The sequence below is a fragment of the Pituophis catenifer genome, unplaced genomic scaffold (genome assembly GCF_029215685.1).
Source record: "Pituophis catenifer annectens isolate HBS135680 unplaced genomic scaffold, rPitCat1.0.hap2 SCAF_2, whole genome shotgun sequence".
Taxonomy (NCBI): Eukaryota; Metazoa; Chordata; class Lepidosauria; order Squamata; family Colubridae; genus Pituophis; species Pituophis catenifer.
Genome location: NW_027256882.1, coordinates 111,266,738 through 111,289,139, shown reverse-complemented (window position 1 = coordinate 111,289,139; position 22,402 = coordinate 111,266,738). Strand labels below are relative to the sequence as shown.

The following is a 22,402-nucleotide window of genomic DNA, read 5'->3' as shown; positions in this document are numbered from 1 at the left end:
GTCTGAATATTTGCTAAGAACTTTTAAGAGCTGAAGTATGACCAGAATTGATCTGAATCATACAATAATAACCCAATGTCACCAGCTTAGGATATGGAGAATATATACCTTATTGAATAAAGAGTTTCTGGATACCTGGATAGATCCGCACATTGCAGTACAATTTGCAGTAAACAACGCAGTACAATATGCAGTACAATGCAGTGAGTCATGTGCAGATCTGTAAATTGGGGAAACAAAACAACCATTTCATAAATGTATGGCACAACATAGGAGAACAAACACATCAGAACTAGATTCAGCAGTCCATCTGCATTTAAAAGACAAAAGCCACTCTTTTGAAGACAGTAAAGTCCACATTTTGGACAGAGAGGACCGCTGGTTTGAAAGAGGGATTAAAGGGGCTATCTATGTCAAAATTGAACAGCCCTCTTTCAACAGGGGGGGGGGGGAATACAACATCATTTAATTACAATCTACAACACAGTCCTTTCAACAGTTCCAAGATGGCCCCTCACCAATTTGCACCATGCACGTGACCCTGATGATACAGATAAACCTCCAGGTGATCTTAACAACTCGCTAAAAGAATGCAAATGACCAGCTGTCATTCTGGACAGGAATGTCTGGAAGGAATCCTTCCATTCCCTACCATCCAGTCAGAACTGAAGAAGTGTTTTGGATGAGAAGTGAAATGTCTTCAAAGAAAAACCAAAAAGTCCAGTTTCCTCTTGAAAAAAACCACCTTTGGGACATACAATATTGAGGCATCTCACTATTGAACCATGTAGGGAAAATGTATATCAAGATGATAGAAATTAGATTAAGACCAATTATAGAACCACAACTAGCAGAAAAGCAGATGGGTTTTAGAATGCAGATTTTGCATTTAATCAACTAATAGAAAAGAATATGGACATAATAAGAATCTCTTTGTTGTCTTTGTAGACCAAGAGAAAGCATTTGATAGAGTTGATGAGAAATTGCTATGGCAAACATTGACCCAATATGGAGTAAGTGAACATCTTATTATTGTATGCAAAAGCTTATACAGTGATTGCAGAAGGGTAGTTAGGACAAACCAAGGAACATCAGAACCTTTCACAGTAACATCCGGAGTAGAACAGGGATATGTATAGTCACCACTGTTGCTTATCACTTACATTTACAGCATAAGCAAAGAAGCCAAACCCCAAAATGGAAATATATCAACTAACTATTCTTTGCAGACATTGAAAGCAAGTACAACTATGAAACTACAACAAAATCTTTTAGCCATAAACCAAGAATGCAAAACAAATAATATGAGAATCAGAAAAGAGAAAACAGAACTAATGACAATCGGAAGAAAAAAAGCATAATTTAAGCAGAGTAATAGAGGGAACAAGGATAAAACAAGTATCAAAGTTCAAATCTCTAGGAACAACATTCCCCAAAGATGATAAAATGGATGATGTAAGATTAACATAATAAGGCAGTAAGGAAAATCAAGTATTGGGACAGCTAGCTCTAGTCCAACAAAATAAGGCAGTACCAATCAGCACAGAGAAACATCTCCTACAAAGCATATTCATCCCCACCCTATGTTACCAGTGCTAAACATGGGCACTTAACTACAAAACATAAACAAAAGTTAGTCACCACGAAAATGAGATGTTTGAAAAAAGCTGCTGGAATGACCCGAAAAGATAAAATCAGAAATGAGACTATCAAAGAATTGGCATAGAGCCAATCCTAAACTCTATACAGAAACAGAAAATAAAGTAGTTTGTTCACCTGCAGAGGATGTCTTGGGATTCCATACCATACAAGGCATAAACAAAAAGAGAACACGAGGCAGACCCAGAAGAAGATGGAGAGAGAACATGAAAGACATGGTACAATGACATCAATTAATAATGATTGAGACTTCCAGAAGAGAAAGAATCAGAATCTCTTTGTATCTCTTTGGCCCCCAAAGCAGTAAAAGAGGAAGTAAAGAAGAGGAAAACGACATTCAGATAGAAGCTTGATCCCACATTTTATCATTCTTTCAAACATAGTCTGCCTTGCCACTGTGCATCTCACAACATCATTTGGCATGAGCTCCACACTAAGTTTAGAAACTGTTGCTTATATACATCTGTTCTTTATTCTGTATTATTGTAATTTCTGTATTTTGTCTTCATACACAAGGCTATTGGAGATTTGAAAAAATCAAAATCTTAATGATAAAGATGAACTGGGCAGAGAGATTCTGTTTTTGGTTAATTAGGAGTGCAAAAATGTGATCAACATGTGGTTAATGTATGAACTTAACAAAACTTTAGCTCTGTATTCATATGGCAGAGTCTGTCTACTGTAGGTGATGGATCATATTGAACAACTGGAAACAGTACAAGTTTTTCTTATTGAACACATTGCCAGTATAATGGGATAGCTAAAAAAAACCTAGAGAAATCAGGAAAGGCATCCTCATGCACAATAATAATAGAAAATCTACTAGGGAACATAAGGAAAAAACACTGAGAAATGAATACTCAAAGATTGTATTAATATCTGGTGCCAGTTCATTTTTAAATAGTGTAGTTAAGTTCCAGTTTTGTCTGAGTACATGGGAGTGAGGATGCCTCTTACATATATTTATGTTGGCTTCCCTCTTGTAACTTTCTCAGGGTTCATAATTGATCACAGTTTTGGAAAATTAAGCTAATACAGTTGTTTATTGTGTTCCTTGGATGCTGTTTTGCTTGAAAAATCTGTATACATCAAGGCTAGGCCTGGTTTTATTGTTGTTTTGTTTTACTGATCTGTGGCAAGGGGCTATCTTGGGTTAACTGAGAATTTTTAAGAAATATAGGGACACCCAATGTACATGCTGCGTCTGATTCATGCGTTTCTTTGAGCTGGTAGTTTGGGACAAGCGAGGGGAAGCTAAATAAACATTTCAGACTAAGGAAAACATCATGATTTTTCCATCAGATGGGTTCCAGCAAGCGGCCTTTCCCATCTCTTGGATCACATTAACTCTTTTGCTGAACTCAGTGCTCTTTCAGCTGAGGAGCTGAACTCATCAGAATTAGAAAGCCAAGCTAGAGAAAGGACAGTGGTCAGTTAAATGTCTGCACGTTAATTGTAGCTCAAAAACTAACCTTAAAACCAAAGAATCATTGACATGCAACTTTTCTTCAACCCTTAAAGTAAATGTTTATGGGAAGCCTTTTCGTGACTAGTTGTGGGTAGCAGTGGTTACATTTACTATATATTTACTATGGGGTATGGGTACAGTAAGCATTTGTCCTTTACCACAAAAGACAGCTCTTTATTTCAGAAAGCTGTCCTTTATGTTTACTTGATTTAATTGTTTATTTTGTTGGTTTGGCTCTTGAATTTTCCATTATAATGTAAAATTATGAACTTAAAGATTTTTGTTTTAAACCTAATGAATCTCTTTCACATTTGCCCCTGTAAATGTTGGTCCTTTGCAGGTAGTCCTCGATTATGATCACGTGGCTGTGTTTTGAGTGCTCGGCAAATGGCCCACATTTATGGTTGTTTGCAGCACCCCATGGTCATATGATCACAATTTATATCCCTTTTACTGAAAACCAGTATTTATTTCTGGTTTTTGACAAAATTGCCCCAGAGCAAATAATGGTTTCACTTGATCGTAGCATTCGCTGTACAATCATCACATTTGCTTAATGGTTGCTAGAAAAAATGACATAAAATGGAACCGGTCATATGATGACCTGCTTTGTGAGCATCATGACTTAAACCATAATGGGCAGGCTCCATTACACCATAAGTTGAGGTCTGCCTGTACGTTTTTCCAAGAAAATATGATCGTTATAGGTATGGTAGCCATTGCTCATAAAAGACAACCACATTCTGGATAATCAATGAAGCAAACAATAGCTCCACTAAAGTGTGCACACAGTAGTCATCACATACCTGGGCACAAGTTGCATCTCCTCTTCAGTGTCAAAAGTATGTCAAAATATGTTTTTGCAAGAAGGTAGGCCAGGGTGTCAAACTCAAGGCCTAGGGGCCGGAACTGGCCTGCAGGATGCTTAGATCTGGCCCACGGGGACACCCTGGAAACAGTGAAGGACTGGCCCATGGTGCCTCTGCCAGAGAAAATGGAGCTCGGGAGGGCCGTTTTTACTGGCAGAGGGTTGTAAGAGGCCGCTGCAGGCGAAAATGGGCTCCCAAGCTCCGTTTTTGTTGGAAGAGCACTTGGGCCACCACAGGTGCCCCCGACATGAGTGACATTGAGCTGGCCAGGCCCACCCTGGCCAGGCCCACCCCAGCCTCCTGAAGTCAAACACAACCCTGATGCGGCCCTCAATGAAATCGAGTTTGACACCCCTGAGGTAGGCAGAGTAAATAGAGAAAAAGAGAAAGGTAGGAAGAGAAAGAGAAAGCCAGGAGAGACTTCTTCGCTGAAAACTAGGCTGAAGCTGCAGATTGTCATGGCAGACAGAGAGGTTTTTCGCAGCAGTGGGAAACAAAAGGGGAAAGCAATGCAGAGAGAGAGAGAAAGAGTAAACTTCTCATTTCATGTTTTTGTATAATTTTGGAAACTTCTAACTGTATGGTATGTTCTGCACTTTAAAAAAAATCTGCTCTGGATAATTCTCAAATAAGCTGTTTACCCAGAGTTGCCACAGTAGTCCTCAAGTTATGACAGCCTTGGAAAGGTTTTCTGACCCGTAAAGCGCTTCCGGGCATGATAAAATGTTGCGCTGCTCCCCATGGTCACGTGACTGCATTTTGGGCAGTTGGCAACCAGCTCACATTTATGACCAGTTGCAGTGTCCTGTGGTCCCACGACCATGATTTGCCAGTTTTTCCCAATCAGGAGAACAGATTCATTTAATGACGACATGATTTGCTTAACACCCACCATAAAAACAGTCAAAAATTGGGTCTGATCAGGTGGATGCTTCAATTTATGACCACAATGACTTACGGCCACAATTCCAGTTTCAATCACGAGACTATAAATCGAGAACTACCTGTATTATATTTTTGGTTAAGAAACTAGAATATAAATAATTAAAACAGGTTTGAAGAGTGAGACTAAATCAGGAAGAAATGGCCTGTTGTATTGAATTTTGCTTTTTAGTCCCGCCACAATGAAAATTAATTAAAGTTGAGGCTAACTAGATTGTATTCATTTTGTGTAATATGCAAAGTTAATCAAAGTCGAGTCATCTAATCCCAACGGCTTCTCCATTTCTAGATTATATGTTGATTTGGAGTAAAGGGAGTTTAAAATGTCATTTAAAATGGACCGAAGGCACCAGGTTGGAGAAAATGTGGTTAAACCATACTTGAGAGATTATTCCTAGGACCTTTGAATACTTGGTTTCGTGCATCCATGATAGTTCAAATTTTCTGACAGAGCAGCCAGGAAGTTTTTAAAAATGTGCTGCCTGTACACATTAGTGCTACTTACTGCCTACTTCTTTAAATACAAAGATAACAGTTCAGCTTTGTGGTTTAAACTGAAAGGACAGTGTTTAGATTTTGAAGTTCAATTTTGTATTATTCATTGTTGGCGTATATTTCAGGGATGGACAGTTGGCTGGCCGAGCTAGGAAATTTTTTTAGTCCACCTTGAACAAAGTTTAGGTTATGGCTCTTCTGACCACCCACCGTGGTCTGCTGAAGGAAGATGAAAAAAGCAATACTTCTGAAAAAGAACTCTTCGTTGCTAATGAGAAAAAAGGATGGAGAGAATAGCCAGTTGCAATTATATTCTATAATGACATTTTTCATTTTCTCTCTCTATGATGGTAAGATTTTATTAGGGAATTCAATTCAGTTTTGAGCTAAATATTAAACACAAGTTTTGACCAAAGTCCACTTTCAAAGCAAGGGTTTTTTTTCCCCCAATAATAAATACCTTGTTGCACGCGCCACACATTATCTGCTTGTGCTTACCACACAAGTGGTAGAGTTTATTTTATGTGTGGAGAAAATAGGCAGGAGAAACTTTCCTGAAAAATAAATACTCTAGAGTTGTAATCTAAAATAAAAGGTATCATTATGTTGCATAGGAGTATACTTTGAGGTGAAAAGGTTATAGGAAGTACTAGTGAAATGTCAGTAATCTAATTTTATACACAACTGTATTCCAGTCTTTCTGTTATGTCTACAGTATAGTCTCAGGTTGATCCAAAGATAATCAAAATCTGCAGATAATGTTCAATGAGGAACTCCACATTCAAGGTGAGACCAGCTTTTCCTTCACCCACTCCCTTATCCAATCATATAGCTTGAAGTTAAAATGTAATCTGTTTCTCACAATGGCCCATGCTGCTTAAAGCTGCTGATCCTCATAGTTCCCATTCTTTCCTTTACATCTGATATGTAGTAAGAGAATCTCCTGAACCATTGGTTTGTCAAGCGCCAGGGAAATCAAAAGATTCAGACAGTTTCAGTGAGTATGAAGATCTACTGCAAGCTTAAGCTCTCTACAAGAATCTGAACTACTAATGGTCAAGGGAAATTAGCAGGAGTTAAGAAAGTATTCAAGGTGGGTTGGACTTAGATGTCTTGTGAGTGCGCAGGAACTCATGACTGATGATGCGTTTAGAATAGAATATAATAACAGAGTTGGAAGGGACCTTGGAGGTCTTCTAGTCCAACCCCCTGCTTAGGCAGGAAACCCTATACCATTTCAGACAAATGGTTATCCAATCTCTTCTTTAAAATGTCCAGTGTTGGAGCATTTACAACTTCTGGAGAAAAGTTGTTCCACTGATTAATTGTTCTAACTGCCAGGAAATTTCTCCTTATTCTAAGTTGCTTCTCTCCTTGATTAGTTTCCACCTGTTGCTTCTTGTTCTATCCTCAGGTGCTTTGGAGAATAGTTTGACTCCCTCTTCTTTGTGGCAATCCCTGAGATATTGGAACACTGCTATCATGTCATCCTTAGTCCTTCTTTTCATCAAACTAGACAAACCCAGTTCCAGCAGCTGTTCTTTATATGTTTTAACCTCCAGTTCCTTAATCATCTTTGTTGCACTTCTCTGCAATCTTTCTAGAGTCTCAACATCTTTTTTACATCATGGCAACCAAAACTGGATGCAGTATTCCAAGTGTGGCCTTACCAAGGCCCTTGACCCCTCCCTCAGGCTCAGCCTAGTCATCCCTTATATCTCCCTGGAAATAACTTATTTGAGCAACTGGCAGGGTATCAAGATTAAACTTGATGATGCTGAGTTGATGCCTTGGACACTTTTGGGAATGTGGGAATGGTCCAAGCCACTTGATTTGAACACATTACACTAGTGTTTTATCATCTGTTGCCAGGATAGTTCAAATTGCCCTTGAAATCCTAACTCACATGTTTTTCCACATGCCAAGTTCTTCATTAGAGGGTCCTAACCAAGAATTCCCTGCACTAAGAGATAAGCAGGCGATTTTGTTGGAAAGTGAATTTTCAGTAGTGTTGCCATGGTTATAGAATTTGCTTTCTGGATAAAGTTGCCTTGCTCCTACATTATGGCCCTTTTTACAAGATATAAAAGCCTTTATATGTTCATAGATCTTTTAGAAACTGGTTTTTAACGTCATTTGAGCTGCTGGTCTACCAAGATGAAAGGAAATCTTTCTCAACCTCTTTTTAATCACAAAGACTCCCTGGCCAAAAGCGGAGATTTCCTGATTAGTCACTTTCAGCTTGGTGCACTGTAGGTGAAGCAGAATACATAGACTGTGGTGGCTGGGGATTACAAAAGAGTTACAGTACCACACTTTTGGAGGGCAGGATTTACTTTGAACAGTGTTCCTACTGTGACATATTCTTTTGAAATAATAAAGCAGTGGAGAAAATACTTGCTAGTTGAGGAGAAGCAAAACGAAGAGCAAAGTCAGCAATAAGCTGCAAAATCTCAGCTGTTCAAAGTGCATATGACTTCCTACAACCTTCAGTTTTAAAAAGGATGACCTCCCCAAAACTAGTTAGAACTTTAAAGTTGATTTTGGGAAAATTTGCTGGTGTCCATTGGATGGAGTCTCTTTCCTAACCAATCCCTTTGTTGTCTTTGTTAATCAGAATATCTGCATCTTGGCTTTACAACATATGTAGAACATGTGGCCCAGTGGTTAGAATGCAATATTGCTGGCAATCTCTGCCCGCAGCCTGGAGTTCCATCCTGATGGGTTTCAGATTGACTCAGCCTTCCATCCTTCTGAGATTGGTAAAATGAAGACCCCTAGATTGTTGGGGGCAATATGCTGACTCTGTAAACTGCCCAGAGAGTGCTGTAAAGCACTATGAAGAGGTGTATAAGTCTAAGTGCTATTGCTATGTGAGCTTCCATAGAAATGTCCCAAATTTGAAAGGCCGTGAAGACCCTTCCAGCAGGCCTGGGAACCCCAGGGTATTATGGAATCCATCAAGTACAGTAGTTGGTTTGATTGTGATTGTCAGCGGAGTGGGGGATTTCTTGGGTTTTGTACTGGAGTTTTATTTCTGTAAGCCGCCCGGAGTCATCATGACTGAGTTGGGAAGTCGTGTAAATTTTCTTAATAAATAAAAATAAAATGGAGCATGTGTGCATTGTATGCTAAAGTAGGAACAAAGAACATGCTGGAATGACCTGTAAAGGCAGGTTTAGCCTTAACATGTCAGGCAGCAAAACCTTTCCAGCACTTACTGCATTTTGTCAGCCTCATTCTATTTCATTGAAATCAGTGACCACATGTTCTCTTTTTTTCTATTTTTGCTAGTACCAACAGTAAGAGACTTTTGACGTCTCCTGCAGCTTGACTATTTTGTTGTAAACAAAAAACAAAAAATTAAATGAGGACAGCACACAAGGCTCAGCACTTGAAAAATGTGATCTTCAAACCCAAGCTGGAACTTTATCTCTGCTGAAGATTGTAACAGTTTTCAAACTGATTCACTTCTCTTTTGTTCAATTTAATTGGGCAAGAATAAGAATTGCAACAGGCACAATGGTGGCAATTGTAGTGGCTTTAAGGTTGGGCTTTGCACCTCTGGAGGCAGCTTTTTTTACGTTGTTTGGTTTTTTTCTGCTGTTTCCAGCTGCAGATCTCTTACATTTTTCTCTCTTACAATTAAGTTAGAACAGTGTACAGTTACAGTATATAGAGAGTTTCCAGCGACTTCACAGGAAATTCCTTTCTGAATTTATGCTTTCTTATCCTTTATAGCCTCTATTTGTTATGTGCCATGCACTGATTTTTAGGATGGTCATTTATTCTATATGCTTCTATTAATACAAGAGTCAGCACTTTGTTCATTAGACATTACTGCATCTAGCTAACTTAACTTGAAAAAAAGCAAAGCATGGGCATGATTAATAGTTAGATGAGAGACCACCAATATCCCCAGGGCTAGCAGCTTGAGTGGGAGGTTGAAACAACATCCCAGAAAAAGGCAGTGATGGAAAAGGGATGAATGTGTCAGCAGATCACCGGAAGTCAAACTTGACTCAAGGGAGACTTTATTCTTTTTGAACTACGTAGAACTGCAAACTCAGATATTCTCTTATCTCACTAAGTGATTAATGAATCTGCATATGATGTTAATAGTACTTAAAAAATGAATTAAAGCTATGGAGAGAGAAAGACAGAAAAAAATAACTTTATTATAAGTAGTGAATTAGAGAGTGATTCTTCAGGAGTGTGTTAAATGTACTTTTATGTGCTAGACAGAAATTTTCCAAATTTGATTCCATTGTTACTTCAGCATTTAAAAATTGGTTATAATTTAAAGTAGCCATTTAATTATCACAGAATAGAATAGAATGGAATGGAATGGAATGGAATGGAATGGAACGGAACGGAACGAAACAAAACAGAATAATAACTTTATTGTCACTTTGAATGTACAAGAATCGGAATACATTAAAATGAAATTTTGTTGCATATAGCTCTCAAAGGGTCACCCCCTCCAATATACACTACATAACCATAAACAAACAAACAAACATATACCCACATATATTATATGACACAGAGAAACAACACAGTATAGTCCAGATGTATATATGCACATGGCGAGAGAAACAAAACTTGTGAGTTTACCAGACAGATGGCATAGGGAACAAAGCTGTTGCAGAATCTGATAGTCCTGCTAGAAATACTTCGAAATCTCCTCCCAGAGAGGAGCAACAAAAATCTTATGTCTATCCCTGTATCTAGTACCAGATCATTTTCTAGTATTTATTATTACCTTGTTCAAATCTTGCTTGGTATAATTGCTGAATTTCCGAGACTGTTTTAGAAGAGTTGGACATCAAATTCTGGTTATTTTTTGTTTGCCATTTTATAAACATTGAGTCAAGAAGACTAGCTCATGGTGATTTCATGGAGAAAAGTGTGTAGGTTTTTGGACAGCCTTATGGAAATAGTTTTCCCCTTTTCTGGGACATTTTTTTTCCAATTTTCCAGTCTCACTTCCAGCCCTGCTATTGCATGGAACACTCTTATTCGCATACTAACCATGTCCAATCCTCCAAACCTAGACATGGTTGGCCAGTGCTGATTTCTGCTGAGAAGTTGGATGTACCTGAGATTCACTTGGCGTGATGGGGTGACAGAGAAATATGATAGAAAGATTATTAAGTGGCTGTTCTTGGAATATCACCAGCCTTCATTCATGCTAAAATGTACACTATTTATAACATGGTGTTTGGATCTCTCGTGAGTCTACTTTAACTCCAGATATCTATATTTGTAATTCAGACAGTTCACAAAGCAGTTCTTCTCACGTCTGCTACTGGTGGCTGGCAATTATCAGTGCTATTTATTTTTTTGATGTTACTGTCCAAAAGGAAGGCATTGTATTTTTGCCAAACAATATACCTAGAATTTTCTGCCAGGCTATGTATCATTTTCCAGCACCATGTACTGAAGTAATTGATATTGTTCATAGCATATCATTTATCCTAAATATTCCATTTTTCTTATCAAGAAAAGAAAGAAAGTGTCCCTATCTTTGCCCATTTCTGGAAGGCTCATTTTGCACATGTTCATCCCTTTATGTCCTAGGTAATATTTCATCAATATACATTTCAAAGGCTTTTATTCTCCTGGTTGTCATTTTGGGTTAAAGCAATTGCCCCTTCCAATTGAATAGAATAAATTATACATCAAGTGGTGTCAAAGATGAATCCTTAATAGCACATATGGAAGTGAGTTTTATTGAGGGACAGAACATCCTGTACATTACAAATTGAATCTATGTTTGTGATAGAGAGTATATAGAGATTTATTAAAATTACCCCTCTTAGAAATGGTCTTAACTATTTATTTTGGAAAAAAGCAAAAAAGCTGAACTGTGATTTTCAGTTCTTTGCTGCAGTCTTGCTTTTTATTCTTTGAAGGGGAGAATTTGTACAGTTCCATAACTGTACAAACTTTCTTGAAATTCTGCTATTTCCTAAATCTGATCATGCAGGCTTGCAAATGGTAATAACAGTCTCTTTGATTGTTATATCAGGGGAAATTTTCCTGTGGTAGTATTTTTTTTCTGCTTTAAACTTGGTTCCATGATTACATTTGTTCGGTGAAAACTAATTTAAGTTTCTAAAACTGTACATAGCTATGGGGTAATGCATAAAAATTGTTATAAAATTATTTTAAGAAAAAAAGATTATTTTTTTTATGTTTTGTAAGTTAAGTTTTATAAAAACACAAGGTAAAGTCACCGAGCCTGCAACTGTATCCTTTTTTACTTAAAAAAATCTTAGAAACAATTTTGACTGGCCCAGACATTCTCTAGATGCTCAAATATGTATAAATTTTACCTCATGAACCTGTATCCCTGCCATCAAATGACTGCTGGAGGGAGATGATTGAAGATTTTTAGAATCATGTTTATATACTGTATATCTGCTTATACTGTAGTTGCAATTTGGATTTTCTTTTCCTTAAATTAGAATGGCTCCCTCCTTACTTGTGTTCTGGAAACAAAGACCTCTTTTCCTTGAACCTTATGACCCTAGTAATTGGATTTTTATGTTTCAGGATGATTACTGTATGCTCTCATGGTTTTATTTGAAACAAGTTTTATTATTTTTTTATAGCTGTGATGTTTTGATTAAGTTTTTACTGTTTAGAGCTGCCCATGTTTTAGAAAGTGAGTGACCTACAAATACTGTAGAATAATTTAATAAATTATAACATAGAGACTATTATAGCTCACTGTAGCTATATAACGAGCTTGGGGGTTGTGTTGGTTGGATTTGATGATATAAAGTCATTTAAGCATATAACATGTAAAGGTATATGCATATTCAAGAATTATGATACCATATTGTTTCAAGAATGTGAGAATAAGCAAGAAAGTTGGTTAGGACGATTATATGGAATCATGTTGTATTACACAGCTCTGGAGAAGACAGCAGTGTCCCCATTTACTAATACAAAACATAACCTTGTGACTGTTGTGTCATAGATCCATCTCCGGACACCTTTCCAGATGCGAGTTCAGAGGAGGAGGGCGAGTTTGAGTCTGCAGAGGAAAGTGTGGAGTCGAGTATTGGTCAGGATCAGGGCTCAGAGAATGCTAATCTGGTGGAACAGCCTCAGCTGGAGTCCATGGATGAGAACAGGCTGAGACTGAGGGAGGTGAGCCACAGCTGCAGCAAGTTGGCCAGGAGGGTCCAGGACTGTGAGCAGCTGCAGCCTGTTAGCAATGAGGAGGTGGAGTCCACTCCTCCTCCTGATTCAAAGATACGTAGGGGAGACAGGCATAACTCTGGTCAGCTAGGCTACTCATGAGAAGGGGGGAGGAGGACACCATAGTGACTAAGGAAAAGCTGATAATCCATTCCAAGCAGAACACTCTTTTCACTGATTTTATTTACAACAAATGTTTATTATAAAAACTTCTGTAGGTTTGGGATACCAACTGGTTGAATTGATCCTTGCTGACACAATCGGCTAACTCTAAAATTAGAACTATTGGAAGTAGGAAACAAATGCAAGTCAAAATTATTTCTTAGCTTCTTGTGGGAACAGTGGAGTTTGGGGCAAAGGATTGTTTGCATTTCAAGTGCAATCAGGTGAATTGAGCAGCATGATGCGTATAAGTAAAGCACCTAATTTAATCCATGCCAAATAGAATACTATGCCTGCATTCACATTCTTAGGTGCTTCAAATTGTGAATAGCCTTGGTCCATCCCACATGTTCTATGCTTGTAAAAACCAAATGCTGCTGCAACCGTGCATGAGACTATCAGACGTGTCTCCCATGCTGACATGGATGCTGGGGCTTCAGTTTCCATGGAAGATAGTTGCTATCTGGTTACAAGAGAAACAATTGGGAGGAAGCAGAATCATCCTGGGGAGAACAGGGAAATCGTCTAGAAGGAAAAAAAATAGTCATCATATACTCTGTAATCATGAATTGAATGGATTTGCAGCTCAGTTACCTCTCCTGAGAAACCCAGTCCTTCAGTTTGGCAGACATGAAAATGTATCTCATTTTTTTGTTAAAGTCTCATTTCTCCCATGTTTAGTATGGCCTCACATTCTTCACTCCTGTATCTGCTATAAATGTTAGTGTCCTTCCCAGACAAAAAGTGTGTGTCTGAATCGTTCAGATCTTCTCAATATAAAATAGTCTCCCGGTAAAATTTTAATTGGCAATATTTTTAGCAGATGAAAATACTGATGTATAAGCCGTTAATTTTACAAGGAAATGGAACAATGTAGGTATCCTACAAACCTAAATTACCTTCATAAATTATATTTCTGACAGTTGTGTGGTCAAGAAAGGGGAAAATGTTCTAATTTAGCTTTTCATTATCAAGATCCATCTTTCTGTTTTCTTGGTATCCAATTGTTCTCTATTAATGATTTCTTGAGAAGGAGGAATGTCTATTCTGTACTTAAATATGAGTGTAGGATAAAGTTCCTACTGCTACATCTAGTGGAGGGAGTAAACTGTCTGGGAAAATTGTTTTTTTAGCATTGTTAAGCTGATCTAGGTGATAAATTTTCCTTAGAGGAAAAATCAAATACCAAAATTGCCCCACATATTCCTAGGTGAAGTCTGTGTGCATTTCTATTTTTATTTTGTTATCTTATATTCCAAGGTGCTTCCAAAAATAAGAAGGCCATTCCCAAATGCCTATTCAGCCTTCTTCAAAGTACAATAGTGTCTTCCAGATGGCTAATGATTAGAGTTGCAGTCAAGCATTTCTGGATGGTATGAAGAAACTTGTCTTACATGAATCCTACATCTGTTTTATGCAACCCTTTGTTGAGATCACCTAATGTGATGCAGTCCCACTTTGGGGTGGAGCTTGAGGGGAGGAAAAATAGTAAAAATACAAGCTCATCCGTGTTTGATGTTGCAATCAGATATGAAGCTAATGTAATGTTTTACTTTAGTAAGATAAGAAAAGAGCAGACTAGCTTCCTCAGCCATATTTATGTGACATGTTGCATTCCTGTTAACAGCAAGGAGACAATATTGGTTAGTTTTAAGCATACTGGCAGTGGCATCAGTTGTCTTCAAGTCATGGAAAATGATACATGCTTTATTTGTGTTAAAAAACAGCATTTTTTTTTATTTGATTTATATGCCGCCCTTCTCCGGAGACTCAGGGCAGCTTACAATGCGTTAAGCAATAGCCTTCATACTTTTGTATATTTATACAAAGTCAGCTTATTGCCCCCACAAACTGGATCCTCAATTTACCTACCTTAGAAAGGATGGAAGGCTGAGTCAGCCTTGAGCCTGGTGAGATTCGAAGTTACAGTAATTGCAGACTGCTGGTGTTAATCACAATGCTATCAGTCTGCTGAGCCACCAGGCCCCTATACCATTGAAAGCTATTTGCTCTGGTGATTCCTGGGTTGTGGCATTCACTTGGTTATATTATGGATTGAAATAGTTGGCAGCCTCTATATGGCCATTTAACATGTTTGAGGAGGTTGAGAGCCACAATATCAGTGGAGCAGTATCCCTGATATTCCTGATCAGGCTTTGGTTTTCTAAGGGTTTCTTAAGGATTTTTTGTTGTTGTTTATTTTAACTGTTGACCTGCCTATTTCTAGGTTTATGTGAGTTTTTATTCCTGCCTTACTTGAAATGGCATGAAAATATATCATCATTGTTCATCAGTTATGGTCACAGGGAGCCTCTGAGAACATTGGTTTAAACCCTCTGGATTTAATTCTTCCAAGAAAAATAGTTGAAGAATTGATTGCTTCCTTCAAGCATTTGGGAAAGTGACCCGATTACTTTTATAACATGCCCTTAGGCAGCTCTAATTTTACATACATTGGCAGCCATTTAAGACATATTTCTGTGTCTAGAATGTAGACCCTACTGCTATATATAAACCTCTAAGAAGTTTTCTCACTATAATATTGTGCCCTGTTCATAAAGCTGTCCTGGGAAGTTTTGGCCTGGGAAGTTTTGCTACTAACTTTGGCTGAAACTGTGAATTCTTTAAAATGTGAGTCTTTTAATATAAATCTTGCTTTTACAGTATTACGTGTTGTTAAGGTTATTGTTGTTGTGTTACCAACCAGCAGAGTAGATTGCACAGTGAAACGTTGCTGAGAGCAATGAATAAGAGATATGCAAACTGGTTTATCAAAAGCTTACTTTATAGTAGAAAAACAGTTTCATAGTCTTTAAACATATTCCAAGTCTTTGCCAGTAAATCAGTCCAGTAGTTACAGAATCTTCTTACTCAACAAACAGTAGTTGGTTAGAATAACAAACTCACTCTGGTTCACAAACCACGATGGTTGCAGATCCATCCAATGATAATTACAGATAACACCTCCTCTCAATGGTAGCTTATCATCACAGCTTCATCATCAACAGCAGCATCATAGCAGCAACCTCTCAACAGCATATCATAGTAGCAACTGAACACATTGCAGTACCTTGCTTAAATATTCTCACAACCAGTAATTATGTGATTACAGCATGACTCAGCATTAAAGCCACATAATACATATACAGATAAAGTAACAGTACACTTATATTGCCTGTACCACATAGTTAGGCTCAAACCATATCCTAACACGTGTTGTGACTGTTGTATTAGAAAATGCTGTGTAGTAAAACTGCATTAGAATATCTGCAATAGATGAAATTGTAACAATTTAGATTTGAGAAGAAAAAAAGTACAGGTGAGGGCTTGGAGTCTTGATAACGCTGTTTTTGCTTTCTTGCATACCCTGCTGTGTCTTTTCAAAAGATTCTTCATCTGCCACAGGTTCATTAGTAAATCGCCATGAGTCCAGTAGATGTGAGCTTGAACACAGGAATCTGCCTTTCTTTATTGAATTAGGCCATGTGGTATGTCCTGACATTGATTCTGAAGTGCAAGATAGGCAACTAACGCTCGCCTAGTGTTCTGGCCTCCAGCAGGGTGACCAGAGATGGATTTCAGCCGGTTCTGACCAGTTCTGGAGAACCGGTAGCGGAAATTTTGGGTAGTTAGGAGAACTGGTAGTAAAAATTCTGACTGGCCCTGCCCCCATCTATTCTCTGCCCCCCAAGTCCCAGCTGATCAGGAGGAAATGCGTATTTTGCAGTAACCTTCCCCTGGATTGGGGAGGGAATGGAGATTTTACAGTATCCTTCCCCTGAAGTGGGGTGGGAATGGAGATTTTACAGTATCCTTCTCCTGCCACGCCCACCAAGCCAAGCCACATCAACAGAACCAGTAGTAAAAAATTTTGAAACCCACCACTGAGGGTGACCAATGGCCAAGAATTAGAGGAGTTGACGTTGAAGTTAAAACAATGTAATGAAGGGCCCTCATTACGTTTCTAGATCAGAGATTGTTTTTACCTCTCTGCTTGGTTTCATCTCATATCCAGCTTGAGCAGAATTCAGACAAAGATCCCTACTTTTCTCTAAATTCAATTAACACTTACCAAGCTTACTGTGAGATTTTTAAAAGGTAACCATATTTTTACTTTTTTTTTTTTTTTCAGTTTATGTAGCTGCCCATCTCAAATATATGACTCTGGGTGGCTCACAATATTGGTGTGCTGAAAAAAGATATTTCAATACAGGTAGTCCTCGACTTATGATGATAATTAAGCCCAAAATTTCTGTTGTTACTTTAGACGTTAAGTGAGTTTTGCCTCATTTTATGACATTTCTTGTCACAGTTTTTAAGCAAATTACTGCAATTGATAAGTTAGTAACCCAGCTGTTAAATGAATCTGGTTTCCTGATTGATTTTGCTTGTCAGAAGGTCACAAAAGGTGATCACATGACCTCAGGACACAGCAACTTGTCATAAATATGAGCCAGTTGCCAAACATCTGAATTTTGATCCACGTGACTGTGGGGACACTGCAAAAGTTGCAGCTGTGAAAAATGATAAGTCATTTTTTTCAGTGCCGTTGGAACTCTGAACAGTCACTGAATGAACTGTTATAAATCAAGGACTGCCTGTATATCAAGATTGTTGTGAACAGTGTCGTGGTGGACCTTTTTACCTCGTTTCTTCTCTTTTTGTCTCATGAACTGCCTGTGCTGGTGAATCAGGAAAAACACACACAATTTGACATCCATTTGAACGTTCCCATAAATCTTTTCTCATTCCAACTCACATTGAAAGGGAGGAAAGCTAAAGCTATCCATCCCTTCTCTTATTAAGATTGGGGGGGAAAATCTGTTCATTGCAAGGTGCAGTAAGTATGGATGTGCACAACATAGAAATCAGAGAGATTGCCTAAGGCTTTAGAAAAATTGAGCCTTTCCTGTTTCTGCATGAGGAGGCATTGTTTCCACAAGGACTCTAAACATGAAATCTTTCAAGAAATTAAAAACAGCAGATGCGGCATCAGTCTTAGAAAGTCTGTCTGGTGGAGTTTGTATTTCTGAAAACACCAGGTGGCTATGGTTATATTTGTTTGTCTGCAATACTGATTTCTTTTTAATGTAAACATTCATTTATTATTCTGTGGCTATGTTAACTGTGTCTCTCTCACACACGATCTTTTTGTTTTGTTTTGTTTTAAAGATGCAAATGTTGGACAAATTTCCAATGGAAGGAGGACAGAAGGACCCTAAACAAAGGATAATTCCGTTTTTGCCAGGTTTGTAAGGTGAACAGTATAGTTCTCAAATGAAATATTTTTATATATTCTTTCTATCTGTGTCTATCTAACTGTCTGTCTATCATCTATTTACTTATCCATCCATCCCTTTTCCATCTCCTCTCATTCTTTTTGTCAATCAATCTATTATAGATTAATGTAGCTCTTTATTTCTCCATTTTTTAGTAACAATAACAGAGTTGGAAGGGACCTTGGAGGTCATCTAGTCCAACCCACTCCTCATGCAAGAGACCTATACTATTTCTGACAAATGACTGTCTAGTCTCTTCTTAAAAGCCTCCAGTGATGGGGCACCCACAACCTCCGAAGGCAATTTGTTCCACCTTGACTACAAGTTTTGACTTCTCCATCAGATTTGGCCAAATAGTCATGTTAAGTATAATGACAGGATTTTATGTCAACACATTTATTTATTTATTTATTTATTTATTTATTTATTTATTTATTTATTTATTTAGACAGACAGACAGACAGACAGACAGACAGACAGACAGACAGACTTATATGCCGCCCTTTCTCCGAGAGGACTCAGGGCAGCTCACAACAATAAAACAGAAAAATGAAACAAAAATTCTGGGTTAAAAATTACACATAAAAACCTTAAAATCAATTAAAATCCATTTAAAAAACCCCCATCAGTCCAGGCCGGCCAGGCAAAATAGCTACGTTTTTAGTTCGCGGCAGAAAGAGCGAAGGTCGGGGGCCATCGGGAGCTCCAGGGGGAGCTGATTCCAGAGGGCAGGTGTGCCCACAGAGCGCATTTAGTCATTTGAATGGAAATTTGTGATTAGATTGGCTATTTCCAACATGGGGTTTGTGTTGCTATGATCTGCTGCAGGGCTTTCACTGCTTTGGTCTTGTTTGATCCTAATTATTTATGTTGATTTCAATATAGTTCTGGCCTGAATATCAGATAGAAATTACATTAGTCAACCTGGGAAATGATATATGCTGATAATGTATCATAGAATTAAGTTAGAAGATACTTAGATATTTGGCCTAGGGTGAAATCGGTATGTAGATGATACATAGCTCTATTTTTCCTTTCTGAACAGACAGTTTTACAATGGATGAGAGAAAACAAATTGAAAAAAATCCAGATAAGATTAAACAAGTATGGATAGTGATCTCCTAAGATCCTTATGAAGCTGGATATTCAGAACAGATTACATCAGTACTGAACTGTTTCTGTTTGGGGTCTATGATAATTCGCCATAGCCAACTTGCTGTGTCGAACTCGCTATGGCCAACTCACCATGGGACAACTCACCATGGCCAACTGGCTGTGGGACAACTTGCTGCAGGACAAGTTACACTAATATCAAAGAAATGGTGGAATAGAATCATTAAAGAAAGGATGCAAAAAGAGGGACAGAATGAAATGTGAAAAGAGGGACAGAACGACAAAATTTTAAATAAATTTGTATTTATTTTAAATAATTGTACTGTTAAATTGTCCCATGGCGAGTTGGCCATGGCAAGTTGTCCCATTCCATTCTGTTTGAGCTCAGTATTATGTGGGAGTTCTTTAAAATTGTAGTATTAAAAGTACAAAAGAAAAAAGATAAGTATAATAGGAGAAACTGTATGTCTGTACAGAAACTTGGTGAATATCTGAAAAAAGAAAAAAAAATACATCATGGAAATATAAAGAGGATTGCGGGGGGGAAAAAGAGTATAGACAAATATTCTGGATCTGTAGACCTATTGCCAAGACAACGTTCGGAATCAGCTGGGATCAGGAAGAAGATTGATTGATTGATTGATTGATTTTATTATGAGTCATCAAGTCATTTTTGCCTCCTAGCAACCAACGTAGCTTGATTTTTTTTAGAGGAATTGAAGCAAGTTCAGAGAAGGGCAATGGGGATGATCTGGGTTCTGGAAGCTAAAACCTATGTAGAAATGGGAACATTTACCATTTAGAAGAGAGTGAGATTGAGGGTATCCTAAATATTTCAAAGAAGGTCACACTGAAGAAATAGGAGATCTATTTTCTTTTATTTGATAGTGTACATCATGGAATAATAGATTTAAATACCAGATAGCAGACACTGATTTATGGTTAGCTAAACCTTCTAATAGTAAGACTAAATGTATCCTTGAAACCAATGTTGACTTGTCTTATATTTACAAATCAAACTGTAGACAACTATTTGGGTAGATTAATTTGGATTTCTGCACTGAACAGGGAGATAGACCCCATGGCCTTTATGCCACTTTCTAATCCTATGGTTCTCTTTTAGGATCACAAATATACTTGTTCTGAACTATTGACTCGTTTGATTCAGATTGATGGAAGTTGTATATTTGGAGGAATCAAGGCTGGGAAGGGTGGCTTTAAGATTCGGATTCTGTCAGGCAACTGAGCACCCCAAATTTCAAATCATTATTCTTCCCCAAATCTCTCCATTGCTGCAGTATAGTATCACAGATTTCCAAATAGACTTATGCTATTTGAATGTGTTTCTCTTTTGGCTGTGTAATTATTCCCATTAAAACATTCCATTATGCAATGATGCTCTTCCTCAGATATAGGCAGAATTGCAGCTTAGTAACCATCATGGTTATTTCCAGGAGTTGCATTCTGATTCCAGCTGTTCCTTGGATTGTGGTAGCAGCAAAGCAAGGCTCACTCTGGCATGAGTGCAGAGAAAAAGAGTGTGATTTTCCATGCCAGCAGAATGAAATAGGAGAGATATAACAGCTTGCCAGCATCTCCGATTTGAACAAATAGAAATTACAATTTGAGTATATTCTGTTTCTGAAGCATTGTAACCTATTTTTGGATAGCTCAGGGAAATTTGTTTCCAAAATGGTTACAGCAATGGTACATTTTGCTTGCTTTTAGTGCCTTCTTTCCTTTTGGGAAACTTGGAAATTTTCCTTTTTATGGAATTATTTTACAATAGAAAGCAGAGGTGAAGGTCATGTTCTCCCAATGTGAGTTCCCAACAGAATTTGGGCAATTCCATAAAAATAATCACAAATGAGGAATTCAATATACAAATGTCTGACTCCATAAAATCCCAGCAGTGGAATGGACAGTTCCTTCCTTTAAAAAAATCCAGTTTGAATCATTCTTAAAAGCTGGTATCTGCAATTGTCTGAATGCATCCCTCAGGAAGCCATCAAACTGCCTATGTAAGTGTTTCACCACCTTAGTAACTTTGAGATATATGGATTTCAATTCCCAGAATTCCCCAGACAGCATGCTATCTGGGAGCTGAGGTACACACATCTTAAAGTTGCTAAAATTGAGAAACACTTGGCTTATACTCTTAGGAAACTTTGCCTGATGTTCAACCAGAACCTGTTGAATTCTCTCTGCCTTAAGTGTTAGACTTGAAGAAATGTTACCAGCTTCTCTGGCTAAGACTTGTTTTGTACCTCTGGGAGATCTTTCTTGGCCAAGCAAAGCTTTTATAGGCTGAGATTTATAAATGGTTGGAAATAATCAGACATTCTGTGTTTGGCACTTTTGCAAGGGCAGAATGATGTAGGTCTGCAGTTCCTTGAATCTTCTCCCTTGTTCATCCACTGAAACAAGTTCTTTTATTTCAAACCCCAAATGGCTGGGAAACTCAAGACAGGAACCAGAGTTTTCTGTATCATCTGTCACTTATGACTCTTTCTAAATAAAATGTGAAGGAAGAGGGAATAGCTTTTGAGTTTGGGTGTGTAGATGTGCTTGTATATGTATTTTGGGAGAGAGAAAGTGTTGGTTTTACATTGAGAGCCTAGGCTTGTTTGCATTCCAACTTCTTCCAGTTATCACCCTTCTTATATTCTTCCCTTCTGTGCAATTTTTCTTTTAATAATACCATACCAACCCTTGAATTTCAGTACCACTATGGGAATTTGGCTCTTGCTTTATAATTCAAATATGCTGCTTTCTGGGAAGCCCTCCTTGGGTAATATTATACATTGTGGTTCCTGACGTCTGAAAAATGTTTCCAGTTATCCTGTCTACCCAGCTGCCTCCAGCTTTTCTTTCTTTTTTCTTTTTGCAAACCTCTAACACATTTAGATTTGAAACCTTTGATAGGAAACAAAATAGTCGATCAGCAGCTTTGAGTATCTTTTCTTATCTAAGGAAGGTATTTTTAATACCATAAATATTTAAAATTACGTTTTAAAGGATAGGCTGCAATGGTTTTGCTATGATTACTTCACATTATCGTTTGAACCTGAAAGAAATGTAAGGAACCAGATAGAAATTGGGAAACATACAAAAACGAACACAAGGTAACTGAGCTTGCAAAATTAACTACAGGGAAGAAAATCATGCTTAACTTTAGCTTGTTTTTTTTTAAATAAAAA

General features: G+C 37.8%; 1 protein-coding gene across 1 annotated transcript in view; it reads left to right on the top strand.

Annotated features, from left to right (window-relative positions):
* Positions 1–22,402, top strand: part of SH3PXD2B (SH3 and PX domains 2B) — a 121,205-nt gene that overhangs the window by 37,126 nt on the left and 61,677 nt on the right. Inside the window, exon 3 of the mRNA XM_070933967.1 lies at positions 17,983–18,058. Coding sequence (XP_070790068.1) covers positions 17,983–18,058 — 76 coding nt within the window. The remainder of the gene's footprint in view (positions 1–17,982; positions 18,059–22,402) is intronic.